At 53.1% G+C, this 18,690-nt stretch overlaps 1 protein-coding gene across 5 annotated transcripts; it reads left to right on the plus strand.

Moving 5' to 3' along the window:
* Positions 1 to 8,245: 8,245 nt before the first annotated feature.
* Kctd17 (potassium channel tetramerization domain containing 17) lies at positions 8,246 to 17,854 on the plus strand. 5 transcript variants are annotated; one of them, XM_027403943.2, is made up of 9 exons: positions 8,246 to 8,470; positions 9,544 to 9,652; positions 12,173 to 12,264; positions 13,033 to 13,128; positions 14,141 to 14,266; positions 15,454 to 15,547; positions 15,711 to 15,785; positions 16,137 to 16,224; positions 17,047 to 17,116. In XM_027403943.2, the coding sequence occupies exons 1-9, from the start codon at positions 8,261 to 8,263 to the stop codon at positions 17,114 to 17,116; spliced, it is 960 nt and encodes a 319-aa protein (XP_027259744.1). In that variant the 5' UTR covers positions 8,246 to 8,260. The 5 variants fall into 5 exon arrangements, with proteins under 5 accessions (XP_027259744.1, XP_027259736.1, XP_027259737.1 ...); XM_027403935.1 differs by lacking the exons at positions 15,711 to 15,785; positions 16,137 to 16,224 and having other exon boundaries at positions 17,047 to 17,854; XM_027403936.2 differs by lacking the exon at positions 17,047 to 17,116 and having other exon boundaries at positions 15,711 to 16,393.
* The last annotated feature ends 836 nt before the right edge of the window (positions 17,855 to 18,690 follow it).

Genomic DNA, 18,690 nt, shown 5'->3' on the forward strand with positions numbered 1-18,690 from the left:
GATGGTGGCGAGACAGCGATGGAGATAGCTGTGATGATGGCAATGGGGCTAATGGTGGATGACGGCTGTGGCGGGCGTGAACGCAGAGGTGTGTCTTCACGCCACTGAACAATGGCCTTAAAACCTCCTTGGTCATCTAGTATCATGACCACAATCTTTAAGAGATTAAAAATTAGTTCACTTAATGATCCCCTCCCTCCTTTTTTTGTTTGGTTTTGGTTTTGGTTTTTTTTAAGACAGGATTTATCTGTACCCTGGCTATTCTAGAACTTGATTTGTGGACCAGGCTGGCCTTGAACTTACAGAAATCTGCCTGCCTCTGCCTTCCAAGTGCTGAAATTAAAATTGTATGCCACCCACAGCAAAGTTTTTTTTTCTTTTCTTTTTGTGAGTTTGTTTGTCAGAGAGGGTTTCACATAGCCCAGGCTGCCCTCAAACTCCCAATACAGCTGAGTATGACTTTAAACTTTTCATCCTCTTTCCTCTACCTCCCAAATGCTGGGATTACAGTCATATACCATGCCTAGTTTATGCTGTGCTTGAGATGGAACCCAGGGCTTTGTGTATGCTGGGTGAGCACTCTGCCAACTGGACACATTTACAGCCCCAAAATTTATTTTTAAAAAAGATATAGAAGCCAGGAAGAGGTTCCCATTAATCAAATCTTAGATAAGTTGAGTATAAAAAATAGTAACAGTAGTAACATTTTAACCCATGGAATAAAGACTCTAATAGTGTTTGTTGATATTAATTAAGGAAGCAGGAGGAGGCCTCCAATAGACCAACACCAGTGAATACAGAGCAGTGATGGGATTACAAAATCAGAGCTTGGCTGTCACCATGCTTGATTATTTCACACAAGAATAATCAGTGACTAGTGAAATTCATGACGAGATAAATTAGCTGGAGGAGAAGGGAACCAACATGTCCTCCCCTGTCTCCTCAACAGATGACTCATTCCAAAAGGAGAAGTGACTGCACTTCTCCTGAAACCTGCATTCGCCACCTCTCTGAGATGGGGTGCCCAGAAGAACCCAGCCAACAACACACAGCAAACCTGTGACAGAGGACCAGGCAGAGCCACAGTGGAAGGTGTGCAGCAAAGATCACACATGCTTCAAAAACGGAAGGCAGAGAAACTGCTGCAGTCTGACCGAGAGCAGAGGCTGGCTGTGGTGGTGAAGACCTGAAATTCCAGCATCCAGAAGGCTGAGGAAAGAGGCTCTTGAGTTCCAGGATAGCCTGGGCTACACAGTAGGGGAGGGGGGGTCAGGGAGCTGACCAACCAAGTACAAGGGGGCTTGGATGCAAATCTTTTTTTTTCCTTTGCATGTATTTGCTTTAGTTAGAAAGGACATTAGACGCGTCTGTAGACAGGTTCCAGTAGTGTATCAGGCTTAGCCCGACTCCTTCCTCCTCTGGATCTGATCCTATACTGTGGTCATGGGGGAATGCCAAGCTGTTAGAAGTCTTTGCCCTAGTTTAGGAGGGAGGAGCCATTCACAGCAGCTTATTCAAAAATCAGTTTAGGAGGCAAGAAAAGGCAGAGGGAGAGAGGGAGGGGAAGATGACAAACAAAACTAATGAATTATTGACATTTTGGAATATTTTGGGGTGGGTGTAATTTTTGTGACATTTCTTTAAGCCTGAAGATGGACTTATTTTCGTTTTGTTGTTTGTTTTTGCCTTATACAGCTTTTCTGATTCAGTCTCCACTGGGACTGCTAACTGGACTCACACTTTGAAAACAAGGTACAGAGACCATCTAAAGCTGTTCTTCCAAGGGAAGTGGTTAAGGATTTATCTTGAAAGTCAGCGCAGAGACAGACAAAGAAAGCTCCAGAACAGCTAAAGGACAAACAGACTTTACAGGCTGCTCCTGTGAGCTGGGTGCACTTGAGAATCTTCCCTCTCCGAGAGAAGGGGCTTCCTGCAGCGCCCTGTGTCCTGGATACAGCAGGCTCGAAGATGTGGGTTTGGGTGAGGTTCAGAAAAGCCAGCAGGCCAGATAGGTCAGAAGATGTGCTGGACAGGGTGCAGACTTTCCAGGGAAGCTTTGTACTAGGGCTAGGCATCGGGTGAATCCCAAGATTTTATAGCGTTGTACCTCAAGCAATATCCAAGGACCAGTCAGAGGAGGCACTGTCCTGGAAGGGCATTGCACTGTGAACCATTCCCAGAAGTGAAGGCTCCAAAGAATGCCCACCACGACCACCAGAAAACAAAACAAAAACTAGCCAGCTCGCGTCACATGTTCTGGTCATAAGGAAGTCCCACCAGAAGAAGGGCCCGGGGTAGGGAAGCCTTCTAGCTTCCTTTCTTCTGCTTGTATCCTTAGTGGACAGCAGGAGCTGACTCTCTGTACAGGGTGTCAAAGGTGTGGGAGGGGTAGGAAAGAGCCGGAACTTCCCTCTGGGTCCTCCCAGAATAGCAGACAGCTGCAGCTTCCAGATGGACTGGGATTAAAGTGATCACTCATGTGCCTGGCTAGGATGGCCAGTGCTGGGACCCGGGGGGATATACATTATGACATTGAGAAGAGACTGATAACAAGCCGCAGGTTATAGCCTTGTTCTAGGAGCCAGGCTTCTGAAAACCCAACCACCTGGAGCACAACGGAACCGAGCACTAAAACAGGTGGACGGAGGAGTCTGACGAGCGCCCCCTGCTGGCTGAAGGGAGCATCTCCCAGGTCCAGGACCACGCGGTTCCGCTGGCGTCCAGCTACTGTCCATCACCAGGTATGTCTCTGTGAATGTGAGCAAGTACCCCTTCCTCCTGCAACTCGCCATGTAGACCAGGATGGCCTTGAACTCTCCTGCCTCTGCCTCCCGAGTCCTGGGATTAAAGGCACGTGCCACTATGCCTGGCCTCAGACTGCCCTTTCACAACGTAAGAATGTTCAGAAGGTACCCCATGGAGTACCTTCCTGTGAACTCAAGGGGAGGGTGGATAGCTAACTTATCTATCTACCTATTTATCTATATCTGTCTATCTATTTTTGAGACATCTACCTATCTTTGAGACAGGGTCTCAGCAGCCCTCCTGCCCACATCTCCCAAGTAGTAGGATTACAGGTGTGCCCCAACCCTGGGCTTTCTCTGAAACCAAATCCCCACCCCTGAGACAAACTTGGTAATTATCTGCTAAAATTCTAGAACATTTTAGGCAGTAACATGGTGACACCATTGTTAGGAACACTCAGGCCTATAGGTCTGTTCTTCCCACACACATACACACACTGGGCATGTTGCCCCTGACAAGGCTCAGCACACAGTAGGTGTTCAGTCATGGGAGCCAACATTTCCTACCCATTAGGGAAATGCAATAACATCATGTCTTAATTATTGTAAATAGTGTAAAATGAGGTTTGGTGAGGTCACAGACCTAGATAACCAGATGTCATGAGTAGAGGACCATGGGGCAGATTCAGACCCTAGACTTCTGAAGCCTATTGCTCAGTAGGAATAGTTCCTGTGGCCAGATGTGAGCTCTCTGACCCACTCCATCACATTCTCTCCTCAGGTGAACTAACCAGGTGCTGACTTCCAGGCACACCCACACAAGGCTAAGCCTCAGAGCCAGCCTCCCAGGCAGGGGCGGAACTGATGTGAGGAACCAAACAAGGGTTTGAGCTAATCTCATGTTCTGACATTCTGAACTTGGAAGTGAGGAGAACAGAATGAATGACATCCTCGTCACAGAACTGCCAGCAGAGCTGACACAAGCCACTCAGATGCTAGGCACTGCTAAATGGAGAAGATTAAAAACAGGACAACCCACGAACGATGTGCTCAGACAAGAACCCAGGGCGTATTCTGAGTCCCAACATAGAATGACTTGAGGATCACTTTAGGCCATGAGGCTTGGCACGCAATGGCAGCTACTCTGCCCTGGAGCATAGGGGTGGCCTCTCTTCCTGTTTTCTCTTCCAGCCTCAGCAGGGAGTAGGTGGTAGACTGGTTCATCCATGGCTAGTAAGGTAGCCCTTGGCTCAAGCCCTAATCTTGACAGAATAGCTGACTAGCTTCACAAAAGCTGGTACTCTCTGGCCTTTGTGTAGGTGGCAGGGTGAGCATGCACCCACCTCTAGGCCTTGCATGCTGACTGACTGCTTCCTCACAAGCCACTGCACAAAGTACCGTCTCTCTCATTTCATGGGTGGAGAATAAGTGTGAGTATGTGACTTTTCCAAGGCCGTCCAGCTGCTGATCCCAAAAAGCTGGGCTGCTGGTTATCATCCTTGCCTGGGAGTCTGCACCCCCTGCTCCTACAAAGCTGGGCTGCTAGTTGTCATCCTTGCCTGGGAGTCTGCACCACTGCTCCTACAAAGCTGGGCTGCTGGTTGACATCCTTCCCTGGGAGTCTGCACCCTTGTATCTCTGTACCTCTCTACCTGTCTCACTTTCCAGATAAATCAGGACCTATAGATGGGCCAGCAGGGAGCAGTGGAACCAGCTAGCAATTAAGGTTTAACTCTCTTGAGACTTAGTCACCATCCTGGAAAGTATCTAAAGGATGTTCTCCCAGTTATTTTCTGAGGAAGATTGAGGTAAGCATGAGAAAAACCCAAGCAAATAAACCACAAAGAAACAACCATGCAAAATTACAGTTAGGCTGCCTGGATTGTGAGCTTTATCTAGCTCCCTCAAACCTTACCTTCCCTGAGCCAAGCAAGCCATCCTGGAAGACAGGGGCCAACCTCTGACATCTTCAACTCTAGGTTTCAATCTTGGCACACAGTAGGTGCTCGACAAACCCAGTGACACATGAGCGTCATTTGGAAAGAAGGACTAGGGGCCTTTCCATAGTTGGGTGAAGATCCTCCTAGTACACCTTGCTTTCCCATCCAAAAAGGACTATACAAGCCCAGACAGAAACAGGAAGGAATGTAGTGGCAACCATTGACTGTTTAGAGACCTTGGATCTTATTACCTGGCCCTGGATGGGACCCTCATTGGTGAGGGTACCACTTCAGATGGGTTGTGGTTTGGATATGAAGTGACCTCATTCAGTTTGTATGTGAAGATTTAATCTTCAATTGAGGCTATTGGGGGTGATTAGCACATGAAGCCACTAGCATTATCAATCGATTAACCCACTGATGAGTTCCAAGCTGAATAGGCTCTTCAGAGGTAGGGCCTAGTTGGAGAAGTGAGTCACTGTGGGGCATGCCTTGGAATAGTAGATCTTTTTTTGTTTTTTGTTTTTGTTTTGTTTTGTTCTTGTTTGTTTGTTTGTTTTGTTTTTTGAGATAGGGTTTCTCTGTATAGCCCTGACTGTCCTGAAACTCTGTAGATGAGGCTGGCCTCAAACTCCGAGATCCACCTGTCTCTGCCTCCTGGGATTAAAGGCATGCACTGCCACTCCCAGTGGAATAGTAGATCTTATCCCTATTTTCTGTAGTGCACACACACTCTCTCTCCCTCTCTCCTCTCTTTCTCTCTCACCCCCCCTCCTTTCTCCTTCCTCCTTCCTCCTTCCTTACTGTCACGAGGTGAGCAGACCCTAGTTTCAATCCTGCATACTGCACCCCCCATGACCCTAAAAAGTCAGTAAATCTTGGAAACTATGAACAAAAGATAGCAATTCTTTCTTCTTTTAAGTTATTTTACTCAGGTTATTTTGCCACAGCAATGAAACATTGACCCAGGGGGGAGAACTTTAGGTGTCTTATTTGAGGAGGTTTTGTGTGTCCAAAGAGATAGGAACTTTGAAAGAGGGAAAATTGGAGACCAGCCTTCCCCTTTATTGGGCCTCAAGGTACTGGCCTGTCTCCACCTGACGCCTCCAGAATTGGAGACAAACAGGGACAATGTCCAGACCTGCTTAAAGCAGCTGTGAGGACTGTGGTATCTTCACCTGTGGTGTGGCCTTAAGACTGCCACTTCAGGGTTGCCATAGGATCCATGGGGGCTGGAGGGTGGGATGGCATCTGAGTCAGTGAGACAAAACTTCAAGGCTGGCTCTGCTCTCCACAGCCTCTTCCAACATTGACCGGGAAGAGCCCAGGCCCTCTGAGCCTCATTTTCCTACTATAAGATAGGCACACGGAGAAGTAAGATCTGTGGCCTAGAGTCCCAGAATGATGACAGCTCATGTGTGGGTACCACCTGATCCAGGGAAAGCCCCCAGTGGACAGTACCTGCTGCTCTGCTGGCTGATGTCATCACTATTGTCGTGAAAGAATGCCCAGAGCATGGAACTGAGAACACAGTGGATGGTGAACTTGGCTGAATGCGTTGGTGTCTATGGTCAGGCACTCATAACAGGACCCTGGCTGGAGGAGGAAGACCGGATCCCCATCCTTACAAAAAGGGTTTGCTTCACTCACCTCCCCAGGGATGGTGGTGTGTTTTAGTTGTCAACATGACACTATCTAGAATCCATGAAGACAATTAATGAAGATGTGTCTAAATCAGGTTGGCTGGTAGGCATGTCTGTAGGAGATTGTCTTGATTACATACACTGATGTGGGAAGACCCGGCCTTCTCTGGATGGTACCATTCCATGGGTTTGGTCCTGGACTGTGTAAGAGTAGAAAAAGTGAGCTGAGCATCCATGCATTCATTTTCTCTCTGCCCTTGACTGAGGAGTTGACGAGCTGGATCAAGTCCTGCCTACTTGACTTGCCTACAACAAAGGGCTATGACCTGGAATTGTGAGCCAAATAAACCATTTTCCTCCTGAGTCGGCTTTTGGCAGGATGCTGTATCACAGCAACAGAAAGTGAAACTAGGCCATTCCCTGAGTCATGTCCAGTGTTTGGTACTTTTGGTACCTGCTGTGCTGTCCTGAAAAGGACACCTGTCCTTGGGATCCCGCTGAGCAGTTGGGGGGGCGGGGAAGCAGAGACCACATCCCTACAACAGCTTCCCCCCATTTTCGCCTTCCTATCCGAATAATTCTCTGGAACACCAATGCCAGAGGGACCATCCCAAAACATCACCCCAAGGCCATTCCTCCTTTGCAGAGAGCTTTGGTGCCCCACAGGCCTGTTGCACAGCCCATACTCCTCAAGGACTGGGCAAGGCATCTGGGGGTGGAGTATTCACAATTTCCCTTCTCCCATCTTGCATACAGACATGGGCAGGTTACCATGTGCCTTGCCTCCAAGCTTCAGTCCTATCATATTTATGGAAGCAGATGGCATCAGGGAAGCCAATATCTGAACTTCATCTTCTGGATATCCACTCCTTAGGCAAACTCTGTTTCCTCCAGATTAGCCCAAGACTGGCATCCAGAGCACTCTGGCTCTTGTCCCTGAAGACTTATGTCTGTTCTTGATCCCACTTGATCCACCCCTCTCTTCTCTCCATCCCTGCAGACCAGTGACCATTGTGATCAGCCTCACAATCCCCACAAACCAGGCTGCCTTTTCCCTTCTCATTCCTCCTAAGCCCTGCTGTCCAGGCTGAATCCAGCTGGGAAAGGAGTTATGTGTCTGCTTCTGTTTGCCCTTGGGGTGTGGGCAGCTGAAAGGTGCAGGGAGCTTGGTGGAGGAGGTCTGGGCTTAATGTGGGAGCCCTGACCTAATCCTTGACAACCCTGGAAAGAACAGAGGAAACAGACTTTTGTATGGAAATGTACTACTGTCTCTTTACTTCTGTAGCCCCATTTGTGCCACTATCTTGGCAGTACCAACCTGACAGAGCTACCAGGAGCCTAAATAAGTAATGTATATTATATATTCACACAGAAATGTTCAGACAACCCTAAATTCAACTAGATGTTCTCAAAGAATCTAGGAGGTAGAGGTGACACATGGGGCAGAAAGAAATATTGCTGGTGTGGTTTAGCATACCAGAGACCGTGGGCTCCATCCCCAGCAAAACACACACACACACACACACACACACACACACACACACACACACACACACACACACACACACACTCACACACACACATGTGCGTGCACCTATTAGAAAGCAGGTATATATAGGAATCTCTGGAGGAAGAAAGTTTTCTCAGGTCAGTCATTCCTCAGCTGGGCCCCCCCCCCCCCCGCACACAGAACAAATGAGGAGAATAGCGGATCGGGGATCGCTGTTTTCCCAGGGCTCTGGCCTTCTGCAAATCAAGCAGGCTGGTCAAAGGGAGAGACCAGGTGTCAGGCCGCCAAGAAAGGTAATGTGGGGCGGGACCTGCTGTCCCAGCAGCACCAGGACAAGCGCAGAGCATCCCAATCCTAGCTCCATACTACAGCTCCCGGCATACCCCGCGCCTGGTACCCGCCCCGCAGCAAGCGGAGGGGAGGATGCAGACACCGCAGCTGGCGATGAGGATGGAGGCCGGGGAGGCAGCGCCACCGGCGGGGGCGGGCGGCCGCGCCGGGGGCGGCTGGGGCAAGTGGGTGCGGCTGAACGTGGGGGGCACGGTGTTCCTGACCACCCGCCAGACGCTGTGTCGGGAGCAGAAGTCCTTCCTCAGCCGCCTGTGCCAAGGCGAAGAGCTGCAGTCGGACCGGGTGAGCCCGCCGATGGTGGTGTCCCGGTTCCGCGTTCTGAGGCTGTCCAGCCTGTGCGTCTCTCGGCCTCCGACCTGGTCGGTGTAGCATTCGTAGGATCCCGAGGCGGGAAGCCCGGGCAGGAGGAGGGGTAGGAAGCGAAGCTGAGAGGGATCGCTGTACCCATTGCCGTGGCAACGGGACAGCGCAGGCCGCGGCCATTTGGAGCCTTGGAGCGCTGCCCTGGATCCGGGACGCTCCCTTGCTGTGGGGCGGTGCTGAGGGACTTACAAGCCCGGCCAGCCGTGCTGTCCTGGCAGACTCCAGCGTTAGGAGTTGATGCAGGCTGCTTCTCCCTGCCCTTGGGGTGTGGGCAGCTGAGGGGTGCAGGGAACTGGGTGGAGAAGGCCTGGGTGTCTTGGAGGTGGGTTTAATGTAAGGAAGAGCCCTGGCCTAGCAGATACCACTTGTGAGCTCACCCTGCTCTCCTGCCAACTCCCGAATGACCTGGGAGGAGTGGGGAGTGGGATGGATTTCCCTGATCTGACTCTGTCCTCATGTGCAAGACCTCTGGAGTTGACTTGCCAAAGTTCCTTGGCCCCCATTCTGTGAACCTCTCACACTATGTCCTTGAGCGAGTCCCCTGCTTCTTGATGGGGTCGTATTGATGCCGGCTATGCCTCCCTGCAGGCTGCAAGTGTCCAATCGGAGAGCAGCTCCTTTGGAAACTTGCAAACATCTGGTGGATAGTGGGGTTAGCTCAGGGGAGCAGCCTCCAAGAGGGAAACTTTCCCAGGAGGGGAATTCATTGAATCCTGTGTTGAGCTAGGGGTCGCTCAGAAATATGGTCACACCCTATGCTCACACATAGTCCTCTGGTGATTCGGGAGAGAAGACATGCTCAAGAGGCCAGATGATGGCTCAAGGTCACACAGCTGGAAAAGGCAGAGGCAGGGCTGGAGCCCAGCACCTTGTTGTTCTATCTCATCTCTCTTTCTGCAGTCCTTCTCCAGCTTGTGATCAGTTGAGCTTATGTGTGGGGCTGGACTTGTGGAAGTTTGCATGCCTCTCACTTCCTGTGCTAATCTCCACAGGATGAGACCGGGGCCTACCTCATTGACCGTGACCCCACTTACTTCGGGCCCATATTGAACTTCCTCAGGCATGGCAAACTGGTGCTGGACAAGGACATGGCTGAGGAGGGTGAGTTGGTTCATTGGGCTGGTCTGGGGCTCTCTGGAGCGGGCCAGAGCCATCCGGAGTTCCTAAAATCATTCTTGTAGCCAAGGTGGCATCTACTTTTCCCCATTATTTTCTGCCTGTCCTGGAATGGGGTCCCATTCTCCAGGTCTCTGCCAAGCTGACAGACCCAGGCTGTCATGAGTGCTGTTGGGGAAGTGATGTGAAAACAGGAAGAGGGTCAAGAGGCCCTGAGGCTTCTGCCTTTGGGAATGACCTTTCTCCTGGCCTTCAAGAAGGCCTGATGGGGCCTGGGATGCTCCAGGCTGGATGGGAGAAGAACTGGGTCCTTCTTTGCCTTATTCTGTGCCTCCCAAGCAGGGGCTTGTCATCAGCCAGTTCGTGGAGTTCCCAAAGCTGGCTGTGGGGTGATGTTCCTGGTAGGGCTGCTGCCTTCCCAGGTCTGTGGAGGCTCATATCCAGGCCCAGCTGACATGGAAGCAGTGTGAAGAATAGGCCAGGGCCAGGGGACTACAGTCATCCTCAAACCAGCTCTCCTCTGTACACTTGAGTGTAGCTCTGGATCAGGCCAGGCCAGCTTGGACATATAGTCTTCTCTGGGTCTACACTGGCGCCTGCAAAATGGGCATCATGACCCACATTCGGAAGAGTGTGTGTTGGAACTGCAGATGAGTTCCCTGAATCTGTGGCATTTCTCACAGTCCTTGCTCTAGTCAGTCATCTTCTCTGGCTGACCCCAATGGGGTACAGTGATCTGAAGAGCCCCCAAAGGACAGGGTGATCATTTCACTCAGAGCTCACTGTAGGTAGCTCACTCTGCCTGGTCTACAGCTAGCTGCCAAGCAGTCTAAGGGGAAGAGATCACGTGGGTAGGGCCTGGGCTCAGGAGCAGGTCCCTCTGGGAGGCTCATACTCCAGCCGAATCACAGCCAACACCTGTTTACAGGTTCCAGCTCTTTAGAGCTCTGATGCTCTCATCTCTTCAGGCGGGGTGGGGAAATATCTGAGAGATGGATTTCAGGAGGAAGCTTACCATGTGACAGTGGAAATGTTAGTTAACCTCTCTGTGTCTATGAAGTTAGTGACCGTTGCACCTACCATACCAAGCAGTGGGAATGTGGAAGGAAGTTCCCCCACAGTAGGAAGCAGCCTAGCCTGGGGTACACAGCTTTGGGTTGGATGGCTCCCAGCCAGGGCCTGGGAGATTTCTGTCACTCAGGCAGTTGTCCTTGCTGACTCTCCCTTCCAGCATGTATTACTTGAGCACAATAGAGATCAGAATGACCCCCGACACAGTTTCAACTCTGTAAAGAAGTACTAGAGGCCAGGGGACTATGACAACAGCAACTGACCCCACCCACTCTGCAGGCTGGGATTCAGGGTCAGCGTGTTAGCCTAGGGGCTTCTGACCTGACCCTTTTCCCTGCTGCTAACTGTCCACTTGTGTGCTGCATGAAGACAGAGGGATTCACTGGCCATCAGCCTCTTCTTTCAGAAGTCATACTTCCTTGGGTTTCCATCTTTATGACTCTTCACCTCCCACTGGTCAGAGTCCCTCCATCACATGGCAGTGAGGTTTCAAAGGTTCAGTCTGTGATGGTCCCTGTCTCCAGAGAGTCCAGCAGCCCCCTGCCTTTCAGGGACTTCCTGTAGTCCAGACTCTTGGGAGCTCTCTGAACTTCAGCAAGTGGGAGGAGGGATGGCTGACTTGATCTTGAAGTGTATCTGCTTGATCTTGTGTGTCTATCACACACAGACAGTGACACCTGCTTCCCAGGACCTCTGATGGACCCACAAGGGTTTTACCAACAGTTATGAGTGGTAGCTGGAGGTACCCAAAAGCTTATTTACTTCTGGTGAGGGTCCAGAGCTCTAAAGGTTTCAAGCTGTTTCTCTCTTGGCCTCAGTCTCCCCAGTGGACATAATGAAAGTGCTCATTTCTAATTCTGACAAGTGCCATAAAGAATGTGATGTTCCCAGCACAGGCCTGGTACTTAGCCTGCATTTGATAAATGGGGGCACACAGTGGATAGCCTAGGCCCTACCTGTAGTATTTTAGGGCACAGTCCTAATGAGCCCCAGGTTCATTGGGTAATCTTGGGTCACATGCTTATCGCAGCACAGGAGACAGGACTGGCTGAAGAGTGGCCTTTCAGCCTCTTATGTGGGGACCAAGGAAAAATGTTCCCTTTTTGGATTGGACCGGATCTCATAAAGCCTAGCCTGGCTCAAACTTGTTATGTGGCCAATGATGTCCATGAATGTCTAAGTGCTAGGATTACAAGTGTTCATCACCACCCAAGTTTGTGCAGTGCTGGGGCTCAAACCCAGGATTTTGTGCATGCTAGGCAGTCACTCTACCAATTGAGCAATTCCTTAGACCTGAAATGTTCCCTCTTTCTTGGCCCTTGCACTTATAGACTTATAGCTATCTAGGAATGTGACCAGAGCAGGAAATGAGTCTGGGGACAAGGAGAATGGGGCATGGAGACAGTAGAGATGACAAGCTGCTCTATGTTCTAGGGGTCCTGGAGGAAGCTGAATTCTACAACATTGGTCCCCTGATCCGAATCATCAAAGACAGGATGGAGGAGAAAGACTACACAGTGACCCAGGTTTGGAGAGAGGAAGCTGGGCCAGTGGTGGGAAGGGGTTGGTGTCAATGGTGAGGGGAGATGGAAAGGCCTCCCAGGCTGCTCAGCACAGCCCCAACCTGGATATATACCGCTAGGGTTCTGCCCCCGATTGACCTAGGATTATTATGCCCTTCTTTGTTTTCCTGTGTGGAAAGTAGAGATGCTCAAAGTTGCCTAGCTACTCTTGTTCATAGAGGACGTCAGTAGAAGTACAATCACCCACCCACCCCTGCCAAGGCCATGCAGGATGAGTAAATATCTACTTCATGGAGTCAGGCAGTCCCCTTGTAGGTACATATGAGCTATTGGGACTGGCATATCAGAGCTCAGTCCCCAGACCTCTGGGGGGACAGGGTGAGACCTCACCTCCCAGCCACAGAGGCTAAAGAGGTGAGGGCCTGACTCGACTGGTAACCCAGAATGTCTCCCCAAACCTTACCCTGCTTCCCTCTTGTGTCAATCATATTTCACACATGGCTCTGGTACCTTTAGCTGGTGACCCCGGGCAAGTAACTGAACCTCTCTGAGAGCCTCAGTATAGAATTCCTTAAGGCATAAGGCATAAGGGTCTCAGAAGGAGTGAGCCCTGCATGGGAATCATCTGGCACATAGTAGGTATTCAGAACATGGCTCCCTCCTCCCTGGTCTAACTTTCTGGCCCTTCATCTAGGGTTATATGGTGGGGAAGAAGCAGCTGTATGCCTGGTACCCTTAGAAGTGCCCTCCACATGACCCTTTTACCCACAGGTGCCACCCAAACATGTGTACCGCGTGCTTCAGTGCCAGGAGGAGGAGCTCACACAGATGGTCTCCACCATGTCTGATGGCTGGCGCTTCGAGCAGGTGGGCTGGGTACAAGGGACACCCTAAGTTTGTCCTTTTTACAGTCTCAACCTCCAGTCCCTCCCCAAGCCCAAACCCAGACTCTTCTTGAATGGAACTAAGCAAGACTAGAAAAGTGCCTGCTGAGCACAGGTGGACTGAGAAGGAGGCAGGAAGCCCTTGCCCCTGGACATCCTAGTCACTGAGGGTCTGTACAGCAGACCAGCTGTCTCTGGTCCTCAGGGACTGCTCAGATATAGGAGACCAGAACCACAGAGGTGAGTGGAACCCTTGCCAAACCCTGGGCCTGACCTCCAGGGTCTCATGACAGATGTGCACAGTGGTATGGATGTGACCATCCACGCCTCCAGGCCATATGTGGTTCACCACAGGAGACTCCTGTCATCAGCCACAAGGCCACACTCTGCCTGTTGGGTTTCTAGAGGCATAGAGCCCCCCATTATGAACTCAAGGTCCAATCTGCCCTGAGAACAAGAGTCAAACTGAATTAGTTCCCTGAGCACCTCCCCACAGGAAAGCTGGAGGACAAGGCTGGGATTCCAGGATAGCCATTGTGAGGAAGACCAAACAGCCAGCTAGGATGGGAGGGCACCCTATCTTCCAGCCCTGCCCTCTGTCACTCCTGCTACTTGAGCAAGACAGCCGCTCTCCCAGCCTCTGCATCCTGGGATGTGAGCTCATGGTACCTCCTTCACAAGGCTTCTGTAAAAGTGAGAAGAGCCATCAGGAAAGGTTCTAGTTTGGGGCAGAACCAGTGTCATAGGAGAGCCACAGTGACACTCAGGAGGTGGAGGCAGGAAGTCAAGGTCACCCTCAACTGCATAGCAAGTTTGAGGCCCCATCTCAGAAAACCTAGAAATAGTGTGAGCAAATCTTTTGGACCCAGGGAGAATATGGAAGGCTCCTGGGTGTGGTCACTGGCCTGCCTCTTGCCAGCAGGGGTCCTCCAGTAGACTTCTGTCTCTCTTGCCCTCTGCTGGCAGAGAGGGTGATGAGTCCTATCCTTCCCTAGCTGGTGAACATCGGTTCCTCCTACAACTACGGCAGCGAGGACCAGGCCGAGTTCCTGTGTGTGGTGTCAAAGGAACTCCACAGCTCCCCACACGGCCTAAGCTCAGAGTCTAGCCGTAAGACCAAGGTGAGTCCCTGCCCTGTGTGAAGACAGCACTCTCCCCCATTCTGCTGCTACGCCCTCCCTCCTGCTGCACCCACATAACCCTCATGGTCATGGTCACAGCCAATGCCATCCATCCCATGCCACTACCGTCCAGTCAGCTCACACCGCTGGCCCAGGCTGGGGAACAGTCAGGCAGCACCATTCCAAGGGCACAGACAGGGTAGGCTTGATGTCTCTTATTCACAAGGCCACACGGACAGGCACGAGGCACAGCATGCTGAAGTGTGGCATGCTGCTCTGTGTGCCCTTGGGCAAGTCTCTCTTCTGGCATCTTTGCTGAATTCTCTGTGAAGGAGGAGGTGGGTCATGAGCCCTTTGGAGATTCCAAGCTGGAATTCCTGGAGGGTTCCCACCTGCTGGTTCATTTCCCAGGGACTAGTGACTGTCTAGTGTCAGCCTAGGTCAGGATGGGGAAATACCACAGTCCTACTTTCCCCCAGGCCTTTTGGGTAGCCTCCCTGAGTGGTTTTAGGAGCCCTGTGGGCTCTGGCCTAGGCAGCATTCTTCCAAGAGCTCAGTTGGCAGCCAGCCTGTGGGGAAGAATTGAGTCAGGCCCAGTACCCTTGGGCCTGCAGTAGGGCCCACACAATAGGCATGATCCTGGCTGGGAAGGTGGAAGCTGTGCCCATGTGCAGGAGTTTTAGGAACTCTGGCTTCCCGTGTGTTACCACCCAGCCCTGCTGTAATCCCCTTGCCATCCTCCCCCCATGCCAGTGGCTGGCTCCTCCCTGCAAGAGTGCAGGGTACCCTGCTGCTCTGCCTCCCTTTTGTCACCAACCTGGCCCAGGCTGCCAGACACTGTTGCTGGCATCTAGATCTGGCTGGTGACTACCCTGGGACAACCTTGGCTTCCTGCTCTGGCTCCACCCTCCCAAAGTAAGGCCTTTCCAGGAGCCCAGTGGCTCCTCTTCCAGTCCTCCCCATAGCCGGACTCTGTAACAGCAGCCTGGATGGTCTCTAAGCATCTTTTCTGGGCTAGGGAAGACGCACCAGCTGCTTTGGCTACTGCCCTCCCTTTCTCAGAGGTTCCTTTCATCCTGCCTGCCCCTCTGTCCTGAGGTCGGGGGTCCCTGCGGACAGCCGCCCGCAGCCCCGCCCCCTCGTCAGTGTCTCCACTCTCTCTTCCCTGGTCGGCGGCGGGTTCGCAGAGCACGGACGAGCAGCTGGAGGAGCAGCGGCGGCAGGAGGTGGAGGAGGTGGAGGTGGCCCAGGTGCAGGTGGAGGCGGATGCCCAGGAGAAAGGTGCAGCCCGCCCCCAGGAGGACGATTGCTAATGACAGCCCGGGCCTCCCGCCCTCTCCCTGCTGGAGCAGCTGCCGCCGGGAACTGCGGGGGCGGGCCACCAGGGTTAGCTCAGCGCCTGGCGCCTCGCCCATAACCATCCCTCTCTCACTTTCTCTTGCAGCCCTGTCATCTCAGGATCCCGCTAACCTTTTCTCCCTCCCACCACCGCCTCCTCCTCCTCCGCTTCCTGCTGGAGGTCCTGCTTCATCTTCATCCACCTCCTCTTCCTCCTGGATCTCATCTGCACCCTGCCTCTTCCCTCTCTGCCCCTGCCCAGGTTTCCTCTCTGCCTGCTCCCGTCTCCACCCTGGGGCTGCCCTAGTCCCAGTGTCCCGTGCCCTCTCCCCGGGCCCCCTGGCCCTGCATCCCCAAGCATCCTGCCTGCCGCCTCCTGCGCCCCTTTCGGCCCCTTCTGCCTCCTGGCCTGGGGAGGAGGGGCGTGGCCGCATCTGCTCTATATCCTCCAACCCAGCAGGGCACCTCTGAGGCTGACCTTGGCCACAGGCCCCACTCTTCCCGCTTGCCTCCTCACGTTTCCTCCTTGCAGGTCCCTGTCCGCACCCTCCCAGACCCAAGCCTGAGCTTGCTGTGAGAGCTCCTCGGCCCCGCGCCCGCCCCCAGAGCTGCCGCCCCTGGTTTGTAGCCTGGCAGAGCTGGAGGGAGGGGCGGAAGCAAGGAGGGTGCTCATATCTTGTCCTTGGACTTGAGCCGAGCTTTTGGCTGATTCTCTCCACTCACCAAAGTCTCTCAGCTTATCTGGGCCTTGGGGTGAGGCCCTGAGAACTGAAAAAGTCCAGAGCTGGAGTGTCTTGTACCTGCCTGCCTGTAGTCAGTAGGCCCTGGAGCCAGGCCGGGGAGGAGAGGACTGGCCTCTGCCCCATCACGCATGTCTAGAAGCTCGTGCCACACTGCATGTGGGTACTGTGTCCCCTAGTTCTGTGGAGTGGGTGCCAGGCCACATGTGGTGTCCCTTGGCTAATGAGTTGGCAAGAGCCTGCCAAGGATTGGAGCGTGGCAGGAAAAGACCTATTCTCTGACAGGGGTGACAATAGGCCCCAGTCAGACGGATCTCCCTATGTGACCTTGGGCAAGTCACTGCCTCTCTCTGGGCCACAGTTGGATTCTAAGATGGTGTGGACAGCTGCTTTCGGTGTCCCCTTTCTGCCTGGGAAAGCAGTGATCTGTCCCTCCTAACGCCCCCCACCACCAGGCTGCCACAACCAGCCCAAGACTGGCAGTTTCTCCCCTCCTCAGTCCTGACTCCGCCTTCTTTGGGCCTCAGCCCCCCCCCCCCTCCAGAGCCAGCCTGGACTCACTTGCCTTTCTCTCTCCCTCTCTCCCTCCCTCTCCCACTCTCCCCAACTTTCCTGTCCTGGCATCACCCTATCCTCACCCCCACCCTGGTTTTCTGACCCCCTCTCCTCTTCCTTCTGTCCCTCCCCTCTCTTATTTTCTAGCTATTACAAGCCAGAGGCACCCGGATGTGAGCCCCCAGATCACCTCCAGGGACTTGGGGTTCCGATCTGAAATCCTTTATTTTTGTACCACGGGGTGGGCCCCCGGCCCGAGGAGGAAGACTTGCCCTCTCCCTTATCACTGCTGCCTGCATCTGCTGGGCTGGGACTCAACCCTGCCTCCAGGCCCAGGCCTGGGGCCCTCTGGGACCTTGGAAGGCCTGAGGTGGGCCCTGGTGTGTCCAGGCAGAGTCATCTGCCCATGGCCAAAGTGTGGCACTGCCCACCCATATCTCCCAGGCCCGTTTGTCCCCTCGCCTGGGCCCCCTTGCTGCATGGCGGATCCACTCCCTCCCAGCCCAGTCATAGCACCTCCTTGAGCCTCTGTCTCCATGGCACCCCTCCTCCCACCTACCTCACAGGGGTGTTGTGAGGATCAGGGAGGAATGGGGTTCCTGGAGCCCTAAGTGTCTAGGGCTGCAATCGTTACTTTTGGGGGGAGGGAACTCTAGCCGAGCCCCCAAGTGGGACACTATGGCTTCAGATACTGGTGGGGGACAATGCGAGGACTAAGCCAAGCAGGAAGCCAGGTACAGGATTGGCATCACCTTGGCTGCCCTTCCCCTTTGCCACCACGTGTTTGGCAGCAGAGTGTGCTAGCGAGTCTTGAGGCTGCCCAGGAACTTGTGATGGGGAAGGGGACGGGTGTGAAAGGGGCTGAGCTGCCCCTCCCATGTCTTGACCCCTGGGATGGGCACACATGTGCCAGCTGTGTCCCACTCACCATGAAATAAACCTGAAACCAACAGGCTGGCCTGGCTGCCTCCCTCTTTCTCTGGGCTCCTTTGGGGAACAGGGCTTAAACTCAGGTGAGGTAGACCTGCTTTTTCTGAAGCCCCCTGTCATTGTCACTTTCCTGGGTGTATGACTAAGTCCTGTACTCAGGAGTCAAAGTTGAGGCTACTTGGCTCTGTCAACTGCTCTGCTGTAGCCTAAGCCATGGGCTACCCCTCTCCTTCCTGCTGGGCCACCTCACCCTCTTGCCCGACTCATCCTACTCCCCATCTTTGTGAAGCTACGCCACTGGCGTCTGGGTGTCCCTACACCTGGCAGGGGCCAGGGCACCCTCCTGCCAGCTCACAGCTTGGAGAACACCACCACAACCCTGAGACATGCACTTCCTAAAGGTGAGCTCCCTTTTCCAGTCAGCTTTTCAGGAGCCAGATGGAGGCTTGATAAAAGATGTGGTCCTCCTTCCCCACCTGGTTTAAGATTAATGGGATAGGTGGAACCCCCTATTTTAGCAGAAGCCCCTAGGACTAAGCATTTGGGGGGGGCTGACATATGGCCCTTTTGTGCCTTATCCACGGGTGCCAGAGGCCCACCCTGCCTGCCTGGCCCCATCCCTTCCCAGCAGGATCCAGTCCTTCCCACTGCTTCCTGATCAGCCTTACCTAACCCTCCTTCACTCCTTGTCAGTTCCAAAGCTCTATGCACATGACACTTGTCACCACTGTCTCCAGGGGGCGCCCCTGTGTCTTAAATCTTCCAGCTCATCTCCATTGTTTGTTCCAGCCATCTCTGTCCCCTCTCTGAACTTTATCTCCCCTCACCTGCCTCCAGCTCCCCCAACATGGTGTGAGTGCT

The sequence above is a fragment of the Cricetulus griseus genome, chromosome 2 (genome assembly GCF_003668045.3).
Source record: "Cricetulus griseus strain 17A/GY chromosome 2, alternate assembly CriGri-PICRH-1.0, whole genome shotgun sequence".
NCBI lineage: Eukaryota > Metazoa > Chordata > Mammalia > Rodentia > Cricetidae > Cricetulus > Cricetulus griseus.

Excerpts from the sequence above, each read along its gene's own strand:
- Kctd17 (XM_027403935.1), top strand. The coding sequence starts at position 8,261 with ATGCAGACACCGCAGCTGGCGATGAGGATGGAGGCCGGGGAGGCAGCG. Across the intron at positions 13,129-14,140 it reads ATGGCTGGCGCTTCGAGCAG|CTGGTGAACATCGGTTCCTC; the intron begins GTGGGCTGGGTA and ends ATCCTTCCCTAG. Across the intron at positions 14,267-15,453 it reads AGTCTAGCCGTAAGACCAAG|AGCACGGACGAGCAGCTGGA; the intron begins GTGAGTCCCTGC and ends GCGGGTTCGCAG.